This window comes from Neopelma chrysocephalum, unplaced genomic scaffold, assembly GCF_003984885.1.
Source record: "Neopelma chrysocephalum unplaced genomic scaffold, ASM398488v2 Primary Assembly neopelma1_131, whole genome shotgun sequence".
Classification (NCBI taxonomy): domain Eukaryota; kingdom Metazoa; phylum Chordata; class Aves; order Passeriformes; family Pipridae; genus Neopelma; species Neopelma chrysocephalum.
Genome location: NW_020897793.1, coordinates 1,853,303 through 1,877,136, shown reverse-complemented (window position 1 = coordinate 1,877,136; position 23,834 = coordinate 1,853,303). Strand labels below are relative to the sequence as shown.

Below are 23,834 nucleotides of genomic sequence, written 5' to 3'. Positions count from 1 at the left end.
ATGCCTGCAGGCCCTCTTGGAATGAAGGGGTAGATTCCAGTAGTCCCTTTTCCAGGAAGTCCCATTCTTCACCCCAATAGGAAGTTCTCTCAGTTGTCTAAGTTATTTTTAAACAAATAGTACCATGAAAATTATTTCCATATTTTCTGGTTTTATCTCTTCAGATTTTTTTAAGCTTATTCAAATGGCATATTTTTATTTGAGTCCAATACACAATGTAAGTCTTCTATAGCAACTGGTATTACATTGGTGTTAAAACACAGGAGGGGTGAGCCCTGGGCCAGTCCCCAGTGGTTTTGTGCTCCACTGCCTCCAGGCCTGGTTCTCCAGGCAGGACTTCAGCATCTCAACACCTACCCAGGCAACAGCAAAATGTTGGACCACAAAGGGTCTGACTATTTTTCTGACTTCTGTCATTTTTTTGCAGTTTTTTGTTTTGGATGTTGTCATTAATTTCCGTCGTCTCAGTGAGGGAGATCTTTTCACTCAGTTACAAAAGATAGCCAAAATGGCAGAGAATGAAGAGGAAATGCTGCCTCCAATTGGCCTGCTGACAACAGATGGAAGAACAGAGTGGGCAGGGGCCAGGACGATACTTATGAAAGGTTAGCAGCCACAACCCCAGCTTTCTCTTCTTCATCATCTTCCTCCTCTTCCTCCTCACCATCATTGCCTTTCTTTGCTGGAAGTGAACGTCACAGCAAATATAGGACTGAATGTGCAACATTCCTGCTGAATTTTTGCAGCAGCAGGAAACTCAATATGTGTAAGTGTTCAGATGTGTGTTACCAGGGGAGCAGCAGATACGGCTTGACCCTTTGGCTGTGTATGTTTATGTGTTAATGCCATGTAATAACTCTCACTCCATTCTCTGTTTTTCATCTCATAAATTACATTACATCAGATTTTGTGATTTGTCTCTTTCTTCATATCCATTTTGTACCAGTAGGAATGAGGCATTCTCTTAGCTTTTGGCAACTGTCAGACATTTTTGATCTTATCTAACAAAGGCATCTACAAGTTAAGCACCTATTGAATCTAGCTGTGTACTCACTCTAGCCAATGGAGAAGGTACCACAGCTGATGCAACCAAATCTTAAGTAAGTATCTAGGAAAGACAACACCAGGTATTATCTGGGGACAGTTCTCTCTCTCTTCCAACAGGCAGCATTTAGTTGTCTCAGATTCTGGACTTGAATGTCAAACTTTGAAACAGTTGAAAATAAAGGGTGGGGTTAGTGATCTTTATTACATCAATTTTACCAAGAAGCTAAGTGATGTAAACACCCTCTTTTTGGCCTTTTACACGTCTGAAGTATCACTTTTCCCTCCTGAAGATAACATTAACTCATCTCTTTATCTCCAGTTCAGCAATGCTACAGGAAATATTGCTGTTTTACCAATGCCCTGGTATATAGAAGAGTTGCCAATAGTCTCAAAGTATGTTTACCATCCCAAAGGAGATTTCCCTTCACTTGTTCAAGTGTTATCTGTGCTTATAAAAACTTAGTATAGATAAACACACACACACACACACAGAGAGAGTCCTGGCCATTATTTCAGCAATATTATGTAACACTAGTCTCATCTTTAGCCCTTCCCCTTCTCTTCCTTCCTTATTTTAATGAAAATTGAGGTAAACACCTAATTATTTGCTTGCATGTCATGCTTTTAAATAAAACAGTGAATGCCTTGAAACCTGCAACAAAATCATCTTGTAAACCATCAGAAGAAAAAAAAAATCAACAAAAACTAGCGGAACCATCTCTAAAGTGTTTTTAGATGGCCTGGCATGTGCCAAAATATTCATTTTAATCTGGAAGCAAACCAACTCAATTATGGAGCTGAAAAAAACAGATTCTGCACTAGCAAATATCACCACATAACACCCTGGTGCAAGCCTTCTCTAATCTAAGTAGGAATCCCATCCCGGATCACTGATATTAGCACAGCTCCTCTATATAGGTGAATGCATTGCTGTTACACGTGGATACAAGATCATTAACAGCCCTGCATAACTAACAGAGGAAGAGAAAACCTGTGAAGCAATGTAACAGCTGTTCTGTTCTGGGCAGGGCAAGAGAGGATGCTTGAGACCGAGAAGACCTATACAGTGCTTTGCAGAGGCTGTGAAGGAGATATATCCATGGGCCTGCACAGACCTGAAAACAGACAATAGGTCTTCTAGGTGAGAAGATTTCAAAGACATTGTAATAATCCCAGCCATCACTGATTTATAAACACAGTATTTTAACTGTCTTCAGGATGCAGAACCAACTCACCCTTCCTAAGTAAAGGAGTGAATTCTTACTGCTATAAGGGCTGCAGTCCCATGCATACTATATCTGAATTTGATTGAGTACTGTCTTTTCCTTTTTAAAACTAAAACCAAAAAACCCAACTAACCAACAGCTGAGTGGCCAATTCAATGCAACTGCACATTAGAAAGGCAGAAGGACAAGAAAAGTCTTGCAGGGCCTTAGGCTTGTTCTCACACTTCTCTGTTTCAGCTCTTGTCATGGTTCATGAGTTCTTGTGCAATTTATTGCCTGCTTCACAGGATAATTTTTTCAGTGTTTGATCAGCTCTCTAGACATGTCTGTTTCCTTCTGTAAGGCCATCTTTCCCCTACTTTTCTGTTTCTAGCAGAGCTTAATTTTATTCACTCTAATACCTACACTCCAGATACCCCGAAGCCATATGTCAGATAAGGGCTTCGTATCTGTCAAAGATGTGTGGGTAGCAGCCACAATGAAATATATATAAACCTATCAAACGACGTAAAGCAGAATGCTGAGCAAGCTGGGAACAGTTTGTAAATCACTATCCAAGCAGTTTTTCCTTGAAGGTGCCTGTCTGCAAACACCAGAAGCTGATGTATACCAGGCAACTTCCATTCACAAGGATCTTTTCAGCCTTTGCATCAACATACCCAGACCATCAATGAAAAAAATTCCACAATTACAGACAGCCCTGCAATGGGAGATACTGAAAGAGCTTTACAGTCAAGAGGACAGGGACACATCTTCTTCCTTATGAAGTTTATGAATGCTTCTGAAGACACTCCATACGGACACCAGTGTTTCACATGTAGGGTAATCACTGGCAGAAACCTCAACATGCCCCATCACATGCAATCTCCTGGCTCAAGTGTTTGTAGGAGCTGGCAGGCACTCCAGGTGCCTTCCCTAGGACTCTGCTTCTGTGGGCAAGGGAAGACAACAGTGGGCACTCCACCAGGTCCCCACGCAGCCTGTAAGGAGTCAGGCTGACCATCCCTGCCACTTGGTCCCATGGCTGCTAATGTTCCCTCACAGAAGCTGCCAAACAGCAATAACCTGCAAAAGGCCACAGCTCCCCCTCTCCCTTCTCAGTCACTGCTATCACCTTGCTTCTCCTTCTCCTGACATCTTTTAAATTTCTTGCATATTTGAGCTCTTTTTTACTACAAAGCATCTAGAGAATGAACCTGGATGATAATAAGCATCTGTTATTTTTCTAGCTCCTCACTAACCTACATTACTCCTTCTGGGAAGGTGCATTTTTTCTTACTTTGAAAAATGCTGTTCTTTCAGAGGATCAATCTACTTTCCATATGTGCAAACCTTAAGAACATGCATGTATTTAAATGGCTCCATGTATTTCAAATGCAAATCAGAATTGTTTAATTTTAAATATTTTTCCATTCTTTCAGCTGAAATCATCTCCTGAATTGAGCACAGACTTGTTGAACTCAGCACAGACTTGAAAGAAGTTTTGATCAATCTGAATTCATATCTCTAGTCAAGAACATCCTGAAACAAAAATCATTTACACCAAAATCTAGCAAAACCAGTAGATGAAGGCTGATCTGTTAAGAATGGAAGGAGTTCTAAGCTGACATTTTTCCTTTGATCTTGTTAACAACCATTTAACAGCAATTAATAATGTTATATGCTTTTAAATAAAGCAAGTTCTTGTTATATGTTTCACACTTTTATCCTTTCAATTAAGAGCTGTATTAAGTGCTCACAATCAGAAATTTCCTATGCTTCAAACTGGTCCTCAGATGCAAACAAACCCTTAAACTTCATAATATTTCTGAGTTAGATAAAGAATCTGAGAAAAAAAATCCACGTAAATACACCACGAATAAGGAGGAACACGCTGAGGACAAGGTAAAAATAGTCTCAGTAGTCCAACTCTATAAGCAAGGATAGGGAAAATAAACAGAAAGAGATCCAGAAAAAGCCCATTTTATTCATCAGTACATTAGTGACAGGAGGGAAGTGGAATGTGGCAACATATGGCTTTGGAAAAATCATGTTCAAAAACTAAACCTCACAACCTCATCCACAGATATTTTCCTCATGTGATGTAGGCAATATAACCTAATGACCAGGGACAGGAGAGAGTAGAGGGTTTTAATACAATAACACAAAAACAACATGAGCCCTGCTGTAGGGTTTCAATGGGAGAACAGCACAAAACCAGTACAAGCCCTGCTGTCCCAAAGCAGAATACTGCAGCAATAGCATGAGCTCTGAAATTTTCTATTTTCCACCTGTCCTCTCTGTAACCGTTATATATAAAATAAGTAAGCATTGCTGGCTTTAAGAGTAAAATAGATCCATTTTGTAATATAATTACTTCAGGAAATGAAAGGCAGAGAAAGAAAGTGGATATTATTGAATCATATGAAAGATACACAGAGATATTACAAAAGTTAACACATGAATTAATGTCTTGGTATAATGTTTCCTTGCACTGAGATGATCTGCTGTGGAGAGAGCTCTGCAAACACCAGCTCAGTGCAGATCTCCAATGGTGCCCAAGGCAGCAGGGCTCCCCAGCCAGTCCTGCACTTAGAGGTAAGAGGATGTGAACATTTCCCTCTTTTATCCCCAGACTCTACTAACCGGGACTCTCTTGACATGATTGAACGGTGCATATGCCTGGTGTGCCTGGACAGCCCCAGTGGGGTGGAACTCAATGACACAAACATGGCATTGCAACTGCTGCATGGAGGAGGCTACCACAGAAACGGGGCCAATCGCTGGTATGACAAACCTATGCAGGTAAAAACCTCATAGTACACCGTGATGTTACTTGCACATGGCAAAGGACTCCCATTGCCTCGTGGTAGGGACCACTTAGAGTCAAGTGGGAGAAAGAGGGGAAGGTGGTGTCAGCATCTGGCCAGGCAGGGTTGGTGTGAGCAAGGCTGTCCCTTGCAGGGCAGGGGAGGCAGACTGACTGCCTTGCTGGCAGAGTCAGGGCATTCTCCCAACACAAATGCACTTCCACGTGTTCTGAAGCTGCCCTTTGCACTTGAGGAGGTAAGACAGATACACAGACATAGGGGTAGGAAGACATCTGAATGAAAGCAGAATGCAATTTTATTACACTCAATCAAATGAAATAAAAATGCTGGCCTAGCATCCCAGAGCGAAAAAGAAAAGCACAATATTTTTCCTCTGTTTTCTCTTCTTAAACGTTTTCCTGACATCCTAGAAATACTACAATTTAGCATGTGTTTAAGTCCTTACTTAACAGACTGTTTACTCATTTAATGACATCCTTGTTGAGACTTTCCTGGAAGTATTGACATCTCCAGCCTTTTTCCCAGTCAGATTTTGATTGTCATATTTGAAAGTGTCTCACTGTTATTTTCACACTTTGCAATAGATCCAGGGTGAAGCAATGTATTAATCTCCAACTGTCAACAATGTTGACACCTCATGAAAAATTGAAAAAACCCCTGACTGATACATGGCTTGCATAATGCTTGCTGCTCTTGCCATATCTAAGAACAGTAACACGAAAAGAGAAACCCCTAAAATAATTTCACTTCCACTGACTTACCGCAGTGAAAATACATGAAAATACATGTAGTCATTCCTGATTTATGCCACTGCAAATGACATTATTAGCAGACTCCAGTGCTGCATTTTTGAAGAAGAAATCATTTGTCTTTAGTTAGAATCCTGTTATTTGCAGGGTCTCTTGTTGACATGTTTCAAGCAGATAAGAGTAAACAAGATTTCTTTTTGTTTACTATCATAAGGTAGCAGAAAGAAAATAAAATTGCATAGTATATGGGACAACTTCATCTGTCCAGATGTATTCAAGCCAGCAGTTTAAAAGTTAAGAGAAATTCTTAGGGAAATAAGATTCCATTTTCTTTCATGCATACACAGATTATGTAGGAAGCCATTCTCACAGATTTTGATCTTTCTCTCCATATTCTTCTTCACCTTCACAGTAAGGCATCAGAAAATGTCCAGGTGAACCTTTTGCATCATGCACACACACACTCTGTGAAAACCTCATGGCAAGCAGGAAGGCAGGAGGCATGTGTGTGATACAAATGCACAGAGTGAGCTGGGGGAGAGAAGTCCAGCCAAATATACTCCAAAAGAAGTGTGGGGCAAAATCCAGAAAAAGGACAGGAAACGTGAGACAGGCTGCAGTATTGTCCTAGACATCTGCTTTTGTTTGAGATGCAGAAATAACCAACTGCAGGGGTGTATCACAGAATTAGAGTGCAGCAGGTTGTCACCAGCTATGCCACATGTACACAATGAAATAAAGAATGAAGACAAGTAAGAGGGAAATGAAGAAAGCACCTCGAATTAAAAAAAGCTTAAAAACAAGCTTTGAGAAAGCTACCAAATAAGGATGAGCTTTGTAATAAAATGGGACCTTATGGATTTCCCAGATCTAGATGTTGCATTGCTCCCAAATGTGGAAGGAGAACCCTGGCCTGTCTTTCTATTGATGAGTTTTCTGTATCATAAAGCACACGCTAAATCTAATTTTCAGACTCCCACAGGAATTGCTAAAATTCACATTCTCACAGGTCTCAGTCTGAAATAGCAGCATGAAAGGGATTCAATGCAATGCCTTTCACAGGACAAGATAGTCTCCTATGATAGGCCTGTAAGTCACCCACTGACCTATAAGGCAAGGAAGATCCTGATATGAGCAATAAGAAAACCACAGGAGAACGATAACATCTTTGTTAGTTAGGTTTCCATCACAAGTAACTTAGCCAGAACATGATTTATTCCCTGTATATCTTGCACCTGTTCTTTTCCTTGTTTAGTTTGTGGTAGGAAGAGACGGAGTCTGCGGCACCGTGTGTGAACATTCCCCCTTCGATGGCATCGTCATGGTGCAGTGCACTGAATACTTGCTCAAGCACGTGTGAGTTCCCTTTCAGTACAGCTTTTGTACCCACTCCAGCCCCTGGGGAAGCCTCTGCCAGTGGAAAATTCCCCCTGATGCACTAAGACCCATAAAACTACTGGAAAGCAGTGATTCACCTGCTAAAAAGCAGTGTTTAACAGAGAGATTAATCCTGTGACCTTAATGATTTCTGTTTCACATACTAACAGGAAAGAAAATTCCAAGAAATTAGTCCGAGCTGATTCAGTGAGCGAGCTTCCTGCTCCACGGAGACTAAGATGGAAATGTTCCCCTGAAATTCAGACACATTTGGCATCATCAGCAGAAAAACTCCAAAGGTAGAACAGACGCTTCATTTTTCTCAAAAGTGACTGCAAGCTGGGAACTACCCAGCACATTGTGTGCAGGCATGGGTTTCCCCCTGGAGGGCTTCCTGCCCTCCTGGAGCTACTTCACTGTATTCAGGAATTGCATTTCCATTGTTCTCCTCCCCTGTAAATATTAGGAATGCTAAAAACCACTGGAAAAACAGTTTAGTCCTATTTTCACAGGATGCAAACAACGCAGGTCCTCTGTTTTTGTGGACGTCCTTTATGGGTTTGAGCTAATTCAATTTGAAATCAGTGCAAGAGGGATACACAGAGGGGACAGAAGAATACAACTGGTTTGAATAAACAATTTGAATTCAAGAATGTAATTTGTTTGCATTCATATTGCTCCTACAAAGGCTAGTTCTTCTGACTGTGTTTCCACACTGTAAAAGGTTTACATGATCTTTGGGAGTGGAGATGGCAATAAGAATTTATTTCTTTCAATACTCAGGCCTGTGATCTCTCTGTAGAGTATTAACACAGTGTCTGCATGATCAGCTGTAAGTATATCCAGTGTGGTTGCCTTAGACAAGACCTCAAAGTGGCTAGAAGCACACATAGGAGTGGAAATATTCAGGATGCAGAGTAATTCCTTTTTGTTTTTAAATAAACGTAGTAGTCCTCTAAATTGGAACTTGCAATGAGCTTACAGCCTTCGTCAGGTTTTAAATGCACCCATTTCTCACTCCAGTAAATTCAGTAATTAATCAAGAACAAAGGAGGCCCTCACTTAGGCTTCAGGGGTGGAAACATTAGGGTCGTGGGGGTTTGTTACAGACTGGAGTGCCACAGCTCATGTTAAGGCTGCACAAAACAAGTCTGGTGTAGAACCTGCATGAATAAAAGTTACTGACTAGGAAAAAGTTACCAAAGGCCAGGACTGTCTGCAGAGCAGGAGCCCACTCACCTCCAAGTGGGTACAGGCAGGAAAAGATCTCTGGGTTTTATTTCCAAACAAAAATGGAATATGATTTTGTTTCGTAGTGAGCAAGTGCTAGGTTAATGGCTGGACTCGATCTTAAGAGTTCTTTTTCAACCTTAATGATTCTATAAGATTCTTGCATCTCCCCCTGGAGTAACTGCTTCTGCTTGTTTTCCAGGATGGTGGAAAATCTGGATTTTATTGCTTACAAGTTTGAGCACCACGGAAAGGAATTTATTAAGAAACAAAAGGTTAGCCCAGATGCCTACATTCAAGTAGCACTTCAGCTGGCATTCTACAGGTAAGGTTAATTCAGATCATTGGAACAAGGTACACAAGGTAGGATTTTTTTAAAAGAAAGTCCCTTTTTAACCAAGCACTCAAACAAATGCATCCTGCATGGAAATGAGTGATCATGCCTAACGGCTGTAGGACAGGAAAAATAGAAACGGACACCTGGTTCTCAGACTACTCCTTTTCTTTGCTCCCTTTCCCTCTTCTTGCTCATCATCCCTGTGTCCCACACATGCCATTCCCAGCCAGTACCTTCCCCACAGCTGTCCCTGCTCTTGGCATAGAGAAGAGGGTGAGGGGATGTGGCAGGGAGTAGTGGGGTTGTCTGTAGCAGCAGCAGCTATAAGGAGTCCAAGTCTGTGGGGCAGAAACACTCCCTTGCCACTGTGGATGGCTTGGGAAGGACGTGGCAGTAACCCCGAGCTCACCACACACGCACCTCCTGCACTGCAGGGTGAAAAGCATCCATAGGGGAGAATTCTACAGCAGCGTATCAGATCAGAGTTCCTACACAGGACAGTTACTACTGCTGCCTCCTTCTTCACAGACATCCCAAGATTTGATAATATCGTCTGATTTCCATGGTATTACCAAAGTCAAAAGCTCCTTTCTACATTGCCAGAATTCCAGACTAGAGATCGGTTGCATGGTTTCCTGCAGAACAGCCTATTACACAAATAATTCTGTATTGTGTCGAATTAAATCCTGACGTGGTCTTTACCTGGCCAAAACTAGAGGTGCCCAACACGTTTCCTGTACTCCATTAACATCTGTTAAACATCCATTTTTTTGTATATTCCATTAACCAACCTTCAAAAATGACCTAGTCCAAGATTTTTGTCTGGATTCCAGCCATGATATAAATCCCATGTTTGAAAAAAAAAAAAAAACAACCAAAAAACTTAGGGGACAGTTACAATGTGAGACCCCCTGCTCCAACTGAAAGACACACTAGGTCTCCTGAAGCAAGGAATAGTGGCTATATATCTGGACTCAAATTAAACAACAGTCTTCTCACTCTGTTCTAATTGCTATGTGGGGTTTCATTTCAGCTCACAAATAGTACTCTTTTCAGTTTTCTACTTTTCATTCACACACCGAGTGTGTTTTTTCTTATTTTAAATAAAACATATTTCAAGCCCATAAATAAATGATTAATTACACAATTATTTTATGATGTGGTACAAATAAAACATTCCTTGAGATATTTCAGTAAATTTTAGTTTTACTAGCCTTGTTTTTACACAGCAAGTCATTTTTTACTGGCAATGCATAACTAAAACATATACAGCTGTATGTAGCTTCTCATATTAGAAGGGAGTGAGCATCGATCTTTTTTAAGTTTCTTATAGAATTCTATCAACATTAAGATGAATACTGTGCAAAACATAAAAGTGTGTCTGTAACAATAAAATGCACCGAGCCTATATTTCTCTTAGTCTTTGTGACTCCTTGAAAATAATTATTCTTTGCTTTTCTTACTTCATTCTTTCAGATGCCACAGGAGACTCGTCCCGACCTATGAAAGTGCTTCCCTACGCCGATTTGATGAGGGCCGAGTGGACAATATCAGGTCTTCTACCTCAGAAGCATTTGCTTTTGTAAAAGCAATGACTGATGACAAGACAGCTGTATCGGTATGTTGGTCTTCTTTGCCAAAACACTGAGTAAATAATGCACTCATGGTCCCTAGTCTCTCATTTTTTAACTGTTAACTGAGAACATAAATGCATAGGGCAGGGTAGCAAGCCTCACAGGATTTTGTTTTTTGTACAAACCAACCATTAAGCTAAATATAAATATTCCCTTATTTTTATTTAAGCATCCAAAAGACTCAGAGCTGCCTAAACAGGACATTATAAGAAACAAAACATCTGATTTTAGATTTAGACAATGTTCTGTCATCAGATCCAAATTCAGCTCCCTGGAGAGATCTAGGCTGAACATGCAAAGTTCAGGATCATTATACTGCCACACCAGGGGAATTGCCTGGCAGGTCCCCTGCAGTAGTTAGCTCTGCTGCAGACTGCAATGTGTGATGTAATTCCCATGCTTTGATTTCTAGATAAGGCGGATATGTCCTGGCTGATCTTTTTTGTTTCAGAGGTGTGTTTCCACAAAATAGAATTAGTTTTATAGGATTCTCAAGGGAGCTGGACCTGAATAATGAAAAACTTCATCAAGCTAATCAAACAACTCTCCAAACTGTCCTGATATCACACTGCAAAAAAAAAAAAATTAAAATTTCCTTGCTTTGAGACGCCACCATCTGTTTCCAGAAGCATGAGTACTGTACAGAGTAGATGGGAATGCAAAGAGGTAGAGCTGAGAGTATAGCTGCACAAACAGCATTGAGCACTGTCCGCTCATCATCCCTGGAGAGCCTCCCTCAATATCTCTCTCTGTGCCACTTCCACCCACTGCACTTCGCTGCCGTACAGGGAATTTCCAGGTGGCTGTTTAGATGCAAAACACTGCCACAATATAGATTATTTTTCACAGTAAGCCCACTCCAGTGGCAACAGCCCACATGGCTGCTCTTTAGAATTCAGCATAGCATTGCTAGATTCATTGCTGGGGTGTAGATTAAGTGTAAATCAATGAAATATTATAAACCAAGCTCTGATGTCCCAGAAGATGATGAAAATTTGCCCAGAGAAGTGCTCTGTTCGTCCACTGCCTCTTCAGTCTCCTTAAGGTTACCATGCCCAGAATTTAGCTCCTGTTGAACAAGACTCAAATTCCATGGTAAAATGATAACTCAAAAAACCCTGTAGCAATTCCCTGTGCTGAGTGGGTAATTCACAGCAGATTATGACCATGCTATTACACATAATAGTGACTACTGTACAGAGGACAAGAAGAGGCTGTTGTTATTTGCTATCAGTGTCCTGTCTGACAAGATGGTTCTTGATCATATTTCATTAGAAGTTACTGTTGTGCACACCTTCCTCTCCACACGTGTGCTCATCACAGCCCCAGCCCCAACACACTTGGCAGCAGCCTGACTGCACTCCTGGGCAGGGCCAGCCTGCTCCTCACGTCATTTTAACAGATCCTCCTTATTCCTTCCAATAGTCTCTTCCTTCCTTCCATATTCCAATACTTACTAACTTTTGCAAGTCTCCCAAAGCTTCAGCATTTCTCACGATTTCACCACCCAAATCTGAGGTTGTGCTCCCCTTTCACAGCACCCCAACTTGTACTGCTTCATGCAAGCAAACCAAGAAATGCCACGCGTGCCTAGATTGAGCTCAGTCTCAGCCCCCTTATCTTTCCACTGCATGCCTTGGCAGTAACAAATAGGGAGAATAATGGTTTCATTCCCCCTGGAAAACCTGCCATCATAATGCAAACCAATCCACTGATAGTTTTCCTGGCTTCTTGTCCACTGAGAGATACAAGGGACAGTTATACTGGTCTGGGATCGTTCTTTCAAACAGACATTTAGAAATCTTTGTTTTGATGTGAACATCTTCATCTTTCAGTTCAAAACTATAGATATAATTATCACAGAAACATTAGAAACAAAATTAATTTAATACAACCATATTCCAAGGTGATTTCTTTAGACCAACAAATTGCCTCCGAATGTTAAGGGGTTATTTCTATTTTTTGGACAAAGAGCTGCATCGCTTGCTTTAAGTAGCCTTGAACTACCCAAAATATTTTTTTGTTAATAGCCATTAATTAAAATAACATTGAAAACCATTTTCCTTCTGATGCTAATAAAAATTATCCTCAAACCATAGCTTGAACAGTCACCAAAGATTGATTGAGTCAGATTGATTCTTTAGCAGGAGAAATATCTCACGCATTTGACACTTGCTGTAAAAGCAGCAGCTACTGACACTAGAGAGATTGCTTGAATAGCTGTAAATTAATCAGATTTAAAGACTGCCTTTGGTAATTTAATCTGTACAAGGGAACTAAGTCCTAGCTCCAGCCCTGTGAAAAAATATCAGACTCTGTATTTTGAAGGTCCCTGATGGTGACCTTGACTTGCTTCTAAAATGAATTCTTTGTTCAAAAGATCATTCATCGTCCATAGGAGCTGAAGGTCTCCTGTTTATCTGGAGACTCAGACATTTCTGGCTGTTTCAGGGTCTCCCACAGTTGCAGTGTGGGACTTGATGTACAGCAGGGCAGCACTTCTTAGGATGGTTCCCTTAATATAAAAGGCTGCCATTTGACAGGAGTCAAAATTTACTGGCTTGTTATCTGAAATGCGAGGCATCTGTGGAAAATTCTAGATGCCCTTTCACACATGGAAGTAATTTTTCAACTGGCTAGTAAAATATCAATAATGGCTTTCATTAATATCACTGTCATTGTCTAGATAAACCATTCTGGAGAAGATACACTGCTTGTCTTTTCTGAAAACACTGAATTACACTAGACAATAATTTTCCTTATTTCAAATGGAGTGATTCAATTAGTAATAATCTACACCCCCAGAATCCATGGAAGGAGTCCATAAATGGAACTACAAACTACCATCAATAAACTTGTTCAACCCTTGCACAACAAGGCACCGTTGCTGATCAGGACATTGATCCCTATGGCTTTTCATTTATAATGAGTACTTACACCTGAGGCAGGAGCAAAGGACATTTGAGAGTGCTTGCAGTTTGGCTGTTGGTTAGTTGATGGAAGATGCTATTTCTTTGAGAATTTATTCAATAATACATATATTTTGATTACCTCGACAGGATTCTGAGAAGATGCAGAGATTTAAGGACGCAATTACAGCTCAGACTAATTACTCTATTCTGGTGAGTAAAACCTTCTGCCTGTCGGAATAAGAACTACTTGGCTTTTTCAAGAAAAGTATGAAGATACAATCACTAACTATTTTAGCACTAGAAAAATGTAGGCATCTCCAAATAGGAAAGTATCTGCTATGTCATCCTTATGAACATTTCCAATGGCCCAAATAGCCATATTCAACTACCCTCAGCTTAAAAAATACTTCCTCAAAAGCAAGATAACAAAATTCTGCATCAGACATAAGTGGAAAGACCATGACACTGGCATTAGCTCTCTTATCTAGCACTGTCATGGAATATGACACTCTGTATCCAACCTACTCCCAGTGAATGTGTATCTGTGAAACACTTATGATTTATATCTGTGTCATTGTTAGGAGTCCCAGCCACAAACTGAGATTGCACTAACCTTGGTGTTGTGCAAATTAAAAATTCAAAAACTCCATCTTAAAGAGCTTGCAATCAAAATTTCATAAAGGGATTTTTTTTTTTATAAATACTGAAGGGTTTGGAAGGGAGAACAGTAGCCAGGTGAAAGAAGTCTTTATTCTTCATGCTCTGTGATCAACATGAAATGTTAGCCACAAAGATAGCCAAGCAAGGTGGCAGTGAGGTGTTCAATGGGGTATGACAAGCAGAAAAACTTATCAGAGATGAGAAGTATGCAAGGCTTAAAGCACCCAATTTAACTATGTAACATGCATGAAAAATAAAGTTCCAACTGCAAAATTCAGATCCCCCAAATTTACAGGTATTTAGACCCATAAGCTATATCATTGCAGATAATCTCAAGACAGTTGTAACATATTAGGAACAATTTTTTCCCCCTAAAACTAACCATCTATGCATTTTCTTATATTTCTCTTCACTAGAGGAGAGAGGTCTCTATCTGGTATCTGATCCTGAGATGGACTGGTATTCTAGAAAGTGTATTCTGGTATTCCAAAGTGCCATTTCTAATAAAGGGCATTAACAATGAGGGAATGATTATAGTAAGTTCTGTTTTAAAGACCTGAATGCAGTGTCTAATTAAAGGAAGAGATGTTCTCCAGTGAAGAAATCAGTTTAGTATCAAATACAACTCATTTTCTCTTGATTAAAAATGAGACAATTCAGCCTGAGTAATGCTGTACATCCCACTGTGCCAAGACAAAGCACAGACTTATTCTATAAACAACTTAGTCATACCATTCACGAAATTAATAAATGTTAATAACCAGCTATGATAAGTGAATTTGCTACCTATGGTTTTGCCTCAGACCATTGCTTCATAAGCCCACATTGTTTAGATATTCATAATATGCAATAAATCATTCACTTTCAGAGGTGGTTTCAAAGGTAAACTCAGAGCACTGGAGAAGCAAAGTGTTGCTTTCAGGCAGGAACTGTGCCTAAAACTGTGAAACAAAAGAAGCAGGGAAGAAAAACAATTCTGTGTTTCAAGCCTTGTGCTGAAAACCCACATCTTAGAAACTGATACTCCATGTAATGTGTACAGTGAAGGGAAGTCTCACTTCAGGGCAACTGTCTCACCTGAACCATCTCAGGGTAACTTCACAATGAGCACAACATACTCTAGGTCTACAAGGTCACAACCAATGGAATTTCTCTACATCTCTTAAAAAACCAACCAACAACAACAACAACAAAAAACCAAACAAACAACAACAAAAAAAAATCTCCCCTCCAAGCTCCAAGTCATTTGAGATCCAGAAATGGCTAAAAAATTCAGCCTCCAGTGTAGCTCAGGGGAAAACATTAAAACTGCCATTGGAAAAATAATTTATCTTTAAATTTAAAAAGCTCTCCAGGTATTTCTACTCACCAAGGTTCCCTTTCTTTCTCAGAATAGCAGAATGTAATTGTTGTGCCTTTAAACTCTGGGTAAGACTTAGATGGTCTGACTAAATTGTGTGTAACAGACTGAAATGTAATAGCTCCTAAGGAAAACAAACAAAAAAAAATCTACTTCATAAAACAAAAAGCAATTTACTGATTTTATTTCCCCTTGTTAATGCTTACTAGTAGCATTGCTATCTTAAATGTGGAGCTCTAAAATTCAATTTAGCACAGTTTTTTCCTATGCGTTGACTCACAGTTTATTTCGTTAGCCTGTCTCGGCCTCTCTTCAGACATGACATTGATCTATGTTGCAAAAATGTCATTGCTAACAGCCTTATAAATCTTGTGTGATAGCAAAATATTTCCTTTGATTATCAAGTTGGTTTCCCTGTATGGGAAAAAGAACGCAAGCACAGCCCTGATGTATGCCACCTTCCTGCAAGCATCCTTGCTCTGTCTGGGCTGATGAACAAACAGCCCCCTTACCAATGGGTGCTAGTCCTAAATAAGCCAAATAAGACTATGCACTCCCAACCCTCTGCTACAGGCACTTACCAGTGGTTAAAGCTATTCTCCTTGTAAGAGGAAAAGCAAACTTGTGCTTTCCTTTAATTTTATTTTTTTTTAATCCTTAAGAGGAAAACCAAACTTGTGCTCTTTTTCAAATCCTGCCTTTTCTCAGGCTGCTTGTTTCCCTTGTTACAAGGGGCCTGTGCCACAGCGATGTCAGTTCTGCTCTCAGTGTAGTACAATGTCCCTGGTTCAGCATTCTCTTCCTATATGACTTCTGCCTGGATCAGGGATGAGCTACAGCTCAGTCCACAAAATCAGCGCTTTCACCAGCAAGAACAAACCTACACTGTAGGATTTTAAACGCAGGTATTATCTGAGGCAATTCCTACCTGGTTGGAACAAATTTTGATTTGGTTTCCTAAGAAAACAAAACTCTGTAACTATCCTGTCTGCCAATCTCCACTGCTCATTTTTGATCCCGTTAGCCATCTTCAATCACATTTGCTAGCAAGGCAAAGATCCTAAAGCAAATAAATCCCTTAAGTCTAGAGCATTAGGGAGCTGGGCAGAGCAGAGACCTACGCATGGCAAGCTGATGGCAGAAAGCCTCAGTGCAGGCTCAGCAGCAGTTCTTGTACCTGGCCAGCCAGCCACCAATGTGCCACTGTTGCCAACATTCAGCCCCCACACGTGCTTCCTATCACTTTGCCTGAGATCCTCAGACAGGAGAGGGAATTGGGGACATTCAAGAGCAGGGGCAGGGGGCAAGCATGGCTGGTTCTGCATTGGGGATCATGGTGAGCAGAGACAGGAGCGAGCAGGACAGCGAGTAGAGACTGCTGAGGGTCTCTTGCTTGTCAAGAACTTTATTCCCCTTTGTAAAACCCTGTTTAATTTAATCCTAGACTCCTGGTACCCCAACTATGGTACCATCCAACTATGCTGTCTTACACTTTCTGTTTCCAATTGCCTCACTGGAGTTAGGGCTAAAGTAATGAGATATTCCAGCTCTGCAATGAAGCCAACACAGGGAGCGGGGGAAGAAATTGGATATTTTGGCAGTGAATTAAATAGCAATGGCATTCTATATCCCCAATCCCAGTCTTCTCAAGCAGTGGGACGTGCTAGTGGATCTGTGAAGGATGACTGGCAAATCTATCGGTTATTCTGTGAGCACTGCTATATTTGTTGTGGACACCTACCAGGTCTTTGGATCTAGATTCTATGGAATGACACATGCTTTAATTGCCAGAGTGAGATGCAGGTAGCAAGGCAATGAAAGCTTAATTTGTTCAAATTTGGAGGTGTTTTGGAGCCTTCTCTCTTTAAATATAACCCTAATGATGCACAGAAAATTCCAAAACATGTTCAGAAATTTCTGGTGTCCCATATGCTCCCCTCAGCACCCTTGGAAGCCCAGCCCATGATATTCAGCTCTGAGATGATAAACACTCAGATAACATCAGCACATCCCAAGACCATTTCCTTTCTAATTTTTACATCTTCAGAGCACCACATGAATTTCTAGTTACTGATCCTCTGCAAAGTACATACTCAGAGTAATATCTGAACATTACAGGCATTACATCACTCTAGCCAAGTTCATTAACTCTGACCAGAAAACCAGGCAGTAACAGTTCAGAAGATGCCTCCAAACTCAGTTAAATGCTGGTGTCTTATCACACTGTACACAGGCTATTACTGGCATGGCAATAGACAATCACCTGCTGGGGCTCAGAGAGGTGGCACGGGAACACTTCAAGGAATTGCCAGAGATATTTACAGATGAGACATACTTGACAAGCAATCGATTCATCCTCTCAACCAGTCAGGTGAGTTTCTCCTGTTCATTGGTCTTGCTAAGCAAAGGCTAATTCGTGTTCTGCCAGACCTTGTGGCTCACCGTGAAAACAATGTAAAAAAGTAAAACAAACAAAAGTGGTATCATCAAGAATCATCAAGAAGTCTGCAAATTGCTCCACACTTTTAGTCCAGTTTTAGTCCATCAGCACACTAAATCAGCACATCAGCACAGTAGATACTGAATGAAGTTATCACTTCATTTGCAACATTCCAGAGCCCTTCCCAGAAATTCTGGAAATGCACACAAACAAAGGCAGTAAAATTCACATAAGGGCTCAGAGTTCCCTCAATTTTCATATTACTTATGTTCCAGTTCCCTTTCTTCTCCTCCTTCCCCCAAGATCACAGCTCTAGTGGGAAGTGACAGTACAGCTACAAGCCAGACGGGCTGCCACTCTGAGAAACAAAAAGCCGAGAGCCATGAGGACATTTTACTCTTAAAAGTAGCTGTGTTTGAAATCTTTGAGAGCCTTCAGTTATTCACTGTAAGACTGCAACCCATGCAGACATGCAACGTAGATTTACAGACATTTCAGACGTACAGATATTTATGGATTTACAGTAATTTGCACATTCAAAGATACTCTAAGAGTCAACACTTCCTACATTTAATGTTCTGAATAAGGAAACATCCTTATGGCATACAGCCTAAAAATTAAATGTTTCATTGCATGTAGTAGTAGTCCTAATGAAACAAGAAATCTATGTATGAATTCATTAACTGAAACACTAACCCAACTGCACAGATTGGAACTATGCAACAAAGGAGAGTTATAATATCATGCTACTGCATAAAACCTTAATAAGTAATTTGATCTTGGCATAATGTTTGTAGGCTTTCAGACATGAGTGAATGTAACCAACACACTACTACATAAATTCTCTGAGAAACTATCCATGAGCAAAGAGTGCTTCTGAATAGCTTTATGGCCTTGGGCTGTTGCACAGCAAATTTATCTGACAATTCTATGGCTCTATTAGCAGGACTAATGGCTTGTTCTACACCATTAAAAAGCCAAATGTCGTTTGTGAAGGCCCATGTACACAAAGTCTGAAACATATAGATTTCTAACACATCTTTTATTTTCTGCAGTAGAAAGTGTTTCACTGCCTTATTATGCCATGATTAAACTGGAGTGTGATAGAATTAGAGCACCTAGATGCATTAAAATACTTTTATACATCATCCCAATTATAAACTATTATTAGAAACGGATAATACTAATTTCTGTAATTTAATGCAGTCTTCGCATTACAAGTTTACATAACCTTAGGATAACCTTAAGAAATTAAAAACCGTAGAGAAGTTTTAGGTACCATAATTTTATGTATGAGAACTACATAAAGCTCCTATCTATCTGTAACAAAGCTTATAGCTTTTTAATATCTATATAAATTAAGCAAAGAAATGCAGTCTAGCTACTTCAAATGATACCAGTTTTTAAATGATAGCAAACAAACAGAGCAACCAAATTCTTTACCGAGATCAGCTTTTACCTGCCAAGCAGGTAATGAGCCCCAGGTCTGGGCTTCTGAAGCCCGTGGCACTCCGCAAGGGGGGATTCACCACATTACCAGCACTTGTAGCATTTATTTATCTTTCTCCTCATTCCTAATCAGCTGATTTCAGGTCTCCTGATTAATCAGAGATCACTCCTTCCCTTCTCCCTGCAACCAGGTTCCAACTACTATGGAAATGTTCTGCTGCTATGGGCCTGTGGTGCCCAATGGATATGGGGCATGTTATAACCCTCAGCCAGAGCATATATTATTCTGCATCTCAAGCTTTAAAGAATGTAAAGAAACCTCCTCAGTCACGTTTGCAAAAGCTGTGGAAGAAAGTCTCCTAGCAATGAGAGATCTGTGCAACAAATGCAATTCTGCTGTGGCAAAGCCATCTGCTAAACAAGATGCAGCCACACAGCTGCAGAGTGCCAGCAAACGCTAAGAGGATGTGGGAATTATTCTCCTGATCCACCTTATGAAGAAACATGACATAGTTGTTCAAAGGCAAGATCATACTAGTAATAGAACAGTGTACAACCAAAGTGTCATTTGTTTCTCATTGTTGCCAATATTTACAACTCTGTGTACTAAATCTACCATTCTTGCTTAGGAATCAGCAAAAAAAGTTTGGTCTCCCTGGCTGAAATGAAGGAGGCAATAATACAAGTATGTGTTGTACTACCATTTCTAACCATAATTAACTTGTGCCATATTATCACCTAAAAAATTGAGTAAGTTTGTATATGACATGAATTAAATACTAAGGCACACCAATTAATTAATATCCCCTTGCAGGTAGTTCTAAAATAGTCACATCTATTCCTGCAAGATTTGCATGTAAAGAAAAAAAAAAGAAATTTCCCCTATTGGGAATTTTGAAAGTAACACTGTAAATAATACACTGATGCCATTGTGTCTTGAACATTTGCATGAAGAGTATTTAATACCACCAGTCTATTAACTATATAAGAAAAACTGATTGTTTTTTAGAGTGGCCACTGTGCATTTCCACAGAGATTAAAAAGATAACACTAGTGTTTACATGTTACCCCAATTCAAAAATGCTGCAGAAATAATTTAGCCTTTATTCTGGTTTGCACTGGCCTCAAGCACAGTCCTATTCTGAAAGTAGCATATTGGAGACATGATCCATCACAGAGAACTGGGAGAATTTTGTCTGTAATGAATTGACTTAATAATTTCTTTCTATCAGTGAGCAAAATCCAGTCTGACAGAGCAGCAAAGCATAAGTACCATTCAATCCTACTTAAGACCTTTTCTGTTTGCATGGGAATGAATTTAGTCACTGTGACTAGCAGGAGAGTATATGCAACCAAACAAAATCAAAGAGCAATAACTAGAATGAAGAGGCAAATTTGCAATATAAGGAAGTCTTCAAGCTGGAGCTATAAATACCAGTTTAAGAGTATTGGTACTCATATCATCTTTGCACCATCCCATGTGAAGGGATTTATATTTTATATTTTTAATAGCATAACTAGGGTATCATATCCTGCAATATACAGTAAATTCAATCAGGAAAATAATAGAGTATCTAGTAATGCCCGTATTATGTGAGCGTTATCCTGAGGGTTTTCTCATTATCTCTTTCATTCCCTACAAATCCTTCCAAGGACTGATATTTTCAGTCACTTTCTCTCAAGCCAAAATATGTTGCCTTACTTATAAGTATTCAGTCATCATTGTTAGAATGCAACTTACTCACTGACTAAAGACACCTACCAACTCCAGCGCAGATTCCTTGCTACACAAGCTGGAACACACTCTGAGGCCTGGCCAGGGATTGCTTACTTGCCTGTGGAGAGGTGGAGATACTTTTTCTTCTTTTGTAGACTGAACTAATCCCACGCTTAAGCACTCTCAAGCCTAAAAGCAGAAGAAGAAATTTATTACAATGAACTAGAGATGCAGATGTATTTCTGTTTAAGAACTGTAGATACAGACTCAGTAGATTCTATATGTCTGTGCCTATTTTACTGCCTCTTTGGAGTTGCATGCATTCAATTAAGCAGTCTGCTGGATAAAGGATATCCGTAACCCCATAAGTAAAGCACAGTGGGCCTGATAATCAATTGGAGAAAAGTCAGCTATGTTGGAGTAAATCAGTTATGATGACTTACAGACATTAAGAGCTGGGCTCATTTCTTTAAAGTTATTATGTTTCACTTAAAAATATGATTCATTACTTCATAAGCTTTGGTTCAAATCAAAGATAAAATCTATTTTTAGATTATATAAATAATATTATGGCATAAAATCTTCCCCAAAGTTATCATAGAATGGTTTAGGTTGGAAGGGAACTTAAAGATCATCTCGTTCTCACTTCCCTGCCATTAGACCAGGTTGCTCAGAGCCCCATCCAGCCTGGCCTTGAACACTTCCAGGGGTGAGGCATCCACAACTTCTCTGGGCAATCTGTTCCAGGGCCTCACCACCTTCACATTAAAGAGTGTCTTCCTAACATCTAATCTACTCTAATCTAAAAGTTAGGATGTAAAAATAAATAAATAAAAATCAAGAAAGCTGCTAGTCAAACCAAATGTTCACTTAAAGAATACACTGTTCAAAATATAACTTTTAATTGTTCCTATACTATAATTATGAACATTTCTTTAGAACATTCCCAGTATTTTTTCTTTTTCACATTTCACTACGAGGGCATTCTGCATTTTTAACATAAATGTAGCACTACATCTTTTCATAGAATTTTATGCTTAAAATTATAATATTTGAAGTGTATAACAATACTGTAAATATTTATTTGATAATTTATTCATTTTCTTCTAATTAAATATATAATTTTATTTTGTATTCCTACTTATATAGGTACTGATAGTTGTTTGTAAGTATTACCTGTTTCTTATTTTATTTTTTTGCCTGGAATTTTAACAGTAGCTTAGACACTGTACTCAGCACAGTCACTGTGAGAATTCAGGCTGAAATTACACCCACACCTGAAACCTTATTCCAGTTTAATCATTAAGAGCCCATTACTTGTCTACAGCTGCCATAACAGGTGTTTTAGATTCTCCAACTCTGCAAAATACTGGTAGTGGAAGATACCGACACCATATTTTTACTTGAGGACCAGTGACCACCCATCCTTCCCATTTATTTAGCTAATCATTTTAGACTTGTATCTTAGTGATCTGCTTTTAGTATTCAGCCTGAATACCTGAAAGGAGCAGCTTTGATGAACTCAGTCCCTCCGGAGGAAGCCATTTGTGCACATGCTTTACCTTAGCCACTACCCCTGCTAAAAGCACTACCTGCATCGTGCAAGAACCTTCAGACTCAGTTCAGGTCTGTTTAAATTGGAGAGTCCTGGTTAAATTACAGATGGATAAAATTCACAAGGCATCACAAACTTCTCTGTTTGACAGCAGGAGCTTCCTAAGGGACTGTGCTGCTTCTCAGTTAACAGAATCCCGTACACCTGTGTGGGATGATCTCATACTGCAGCTGCATCTGTTAAGGATTTCAGGAAATAGGTAGCTTTTTTACGTTCTTATTTAAAATTATTTGTCTTATACAAATGAAGTTACTTTCTGAAGTTTAAAAATACACACTTCTATGCACTTATGGAAATCAAATGTGAAGCTTTTAAAATGTTTCTAACCAGAAAACTGTGGAATAGATTGTTCAGTAAAAAAAGAGAGAAAATTTTGATTGACAAACCAAGTGTAATTACATTAATGTAACAAGTGGCAATGATTTAACGAGCCTCTTGGTGGGACCCGGGACACACAGCCCCCCTGCAAGAGAACTTGGAGAAGGTAATTGTTTTGCACTCTCTGTGGGCGTACACCACTGTTCACGCAGTGCTGGGATGTAAGAAATTAAAAAGCCAATTTTTTCCTGAAATTTTGTATTCACAGCGAGCAAAAGTAAAAGACGTTTGAGTTCAAAACAGGGGTATTTCAAGGGTGTAAAAGCCCGACCTCGCTCCTTTGACAGGAGTGCTGCCAGAGCCTCTGTGCTACGTGTGACTTGGCCGGACACGGCTGTGACAACACAGCGTATGAGTTGCAGACGACATAGAAATATTTTAGTGATACTTTTATTTTTATAAAAAAGTATAGATTTATGACAAATGTAAATGTGTGTTTATAGCACATGTTGTTCCTGTTATGTTCTGTCTCTATCGGAATATATTTATCTGTCTATATCGGTATATACGCGCTGAGGCGTACTCTGGTAACGCGAGTTCAGCTCGTTCGCAGACGGAGCTCCGCACCGCAAATAAAAGCCACTAGATGAAAGACCTTTGTCGCCTTTTTCTGCCGGGCAGCCCCGGCGCCCCCAAGCCCCCCTGGCCCCGACACAGGGACCCTCAGGGGCGGGGGAGCCTCTGAGGCCGCCCCGCGGGGCCGGAGCCGGCACCGCACCCACGGCGGCTCCCGGGGGCTCCCAGCGGCTCCCTCGCGTCCTGGCACCAGTCACCAGATTCCGTGTAGCCGTGCCGTAGGGAAGGGTCTCGTATCGCACGGCTAGCAGGCTGCGAAGGGGGCTCTGCCAATTGTGCCAGAGAGAGAGGAGGAAAGAGCTGTTCCTCAAGCACGC

General features: G+C 40.1%; 1 protein-coding gene across 3 annotated transcripts in view; it reads left to right on the top strand.

Annotated features, from left to right (window-relative positions):
• The window catches only part of CHAT (choline O-acetyltransferase), a 32,876-nt gene extending 13,084 nt beyond the window's left edge, over positions 1-19,792 (top strand). For all 3 annotated transcript variants that reach the window (XM_027698631.1, XM_027698630.1, XM_027698632.1), the window contains exons 7-15: positions 428-605; positions 4,888-5,057; positions 7,088-7,188; positions 7,380-7,508; positions 8,642-8,764; positions 10,253-10,394; positions 13,470-13,532; positions 17,576-17,713; positions 19,423-19,792. In XM_027698631.1, coding sequence (XP_027554432.1) covers positions 428-605; positions 4,888-5,057; positions 7,088-7,188; positions 7,380-7,508; positions 8,642-8,764; positions 10,253-10,394; positions 13,470-13,532; positions 17,576-17,713; positions 19,423-19,692 — 1,314 coding nt within the window. In that variant the 3' untranslated portion in view covers positions 19,693-19,792. The remainder of the gene's footprint in view (positions 1-427; positions 606-4,887; positions 5,058-7,087; positions 7,189-7,379; positions 7,509-8,641; positions 8,765-10,252; positions 10,395-13,469; positions 13,533-17,575; positions 17,714-19,422) is intronic.
• The last annotated feature ends 4,042 nt before the right edge of the window (positions 19,793-23,834 follow it).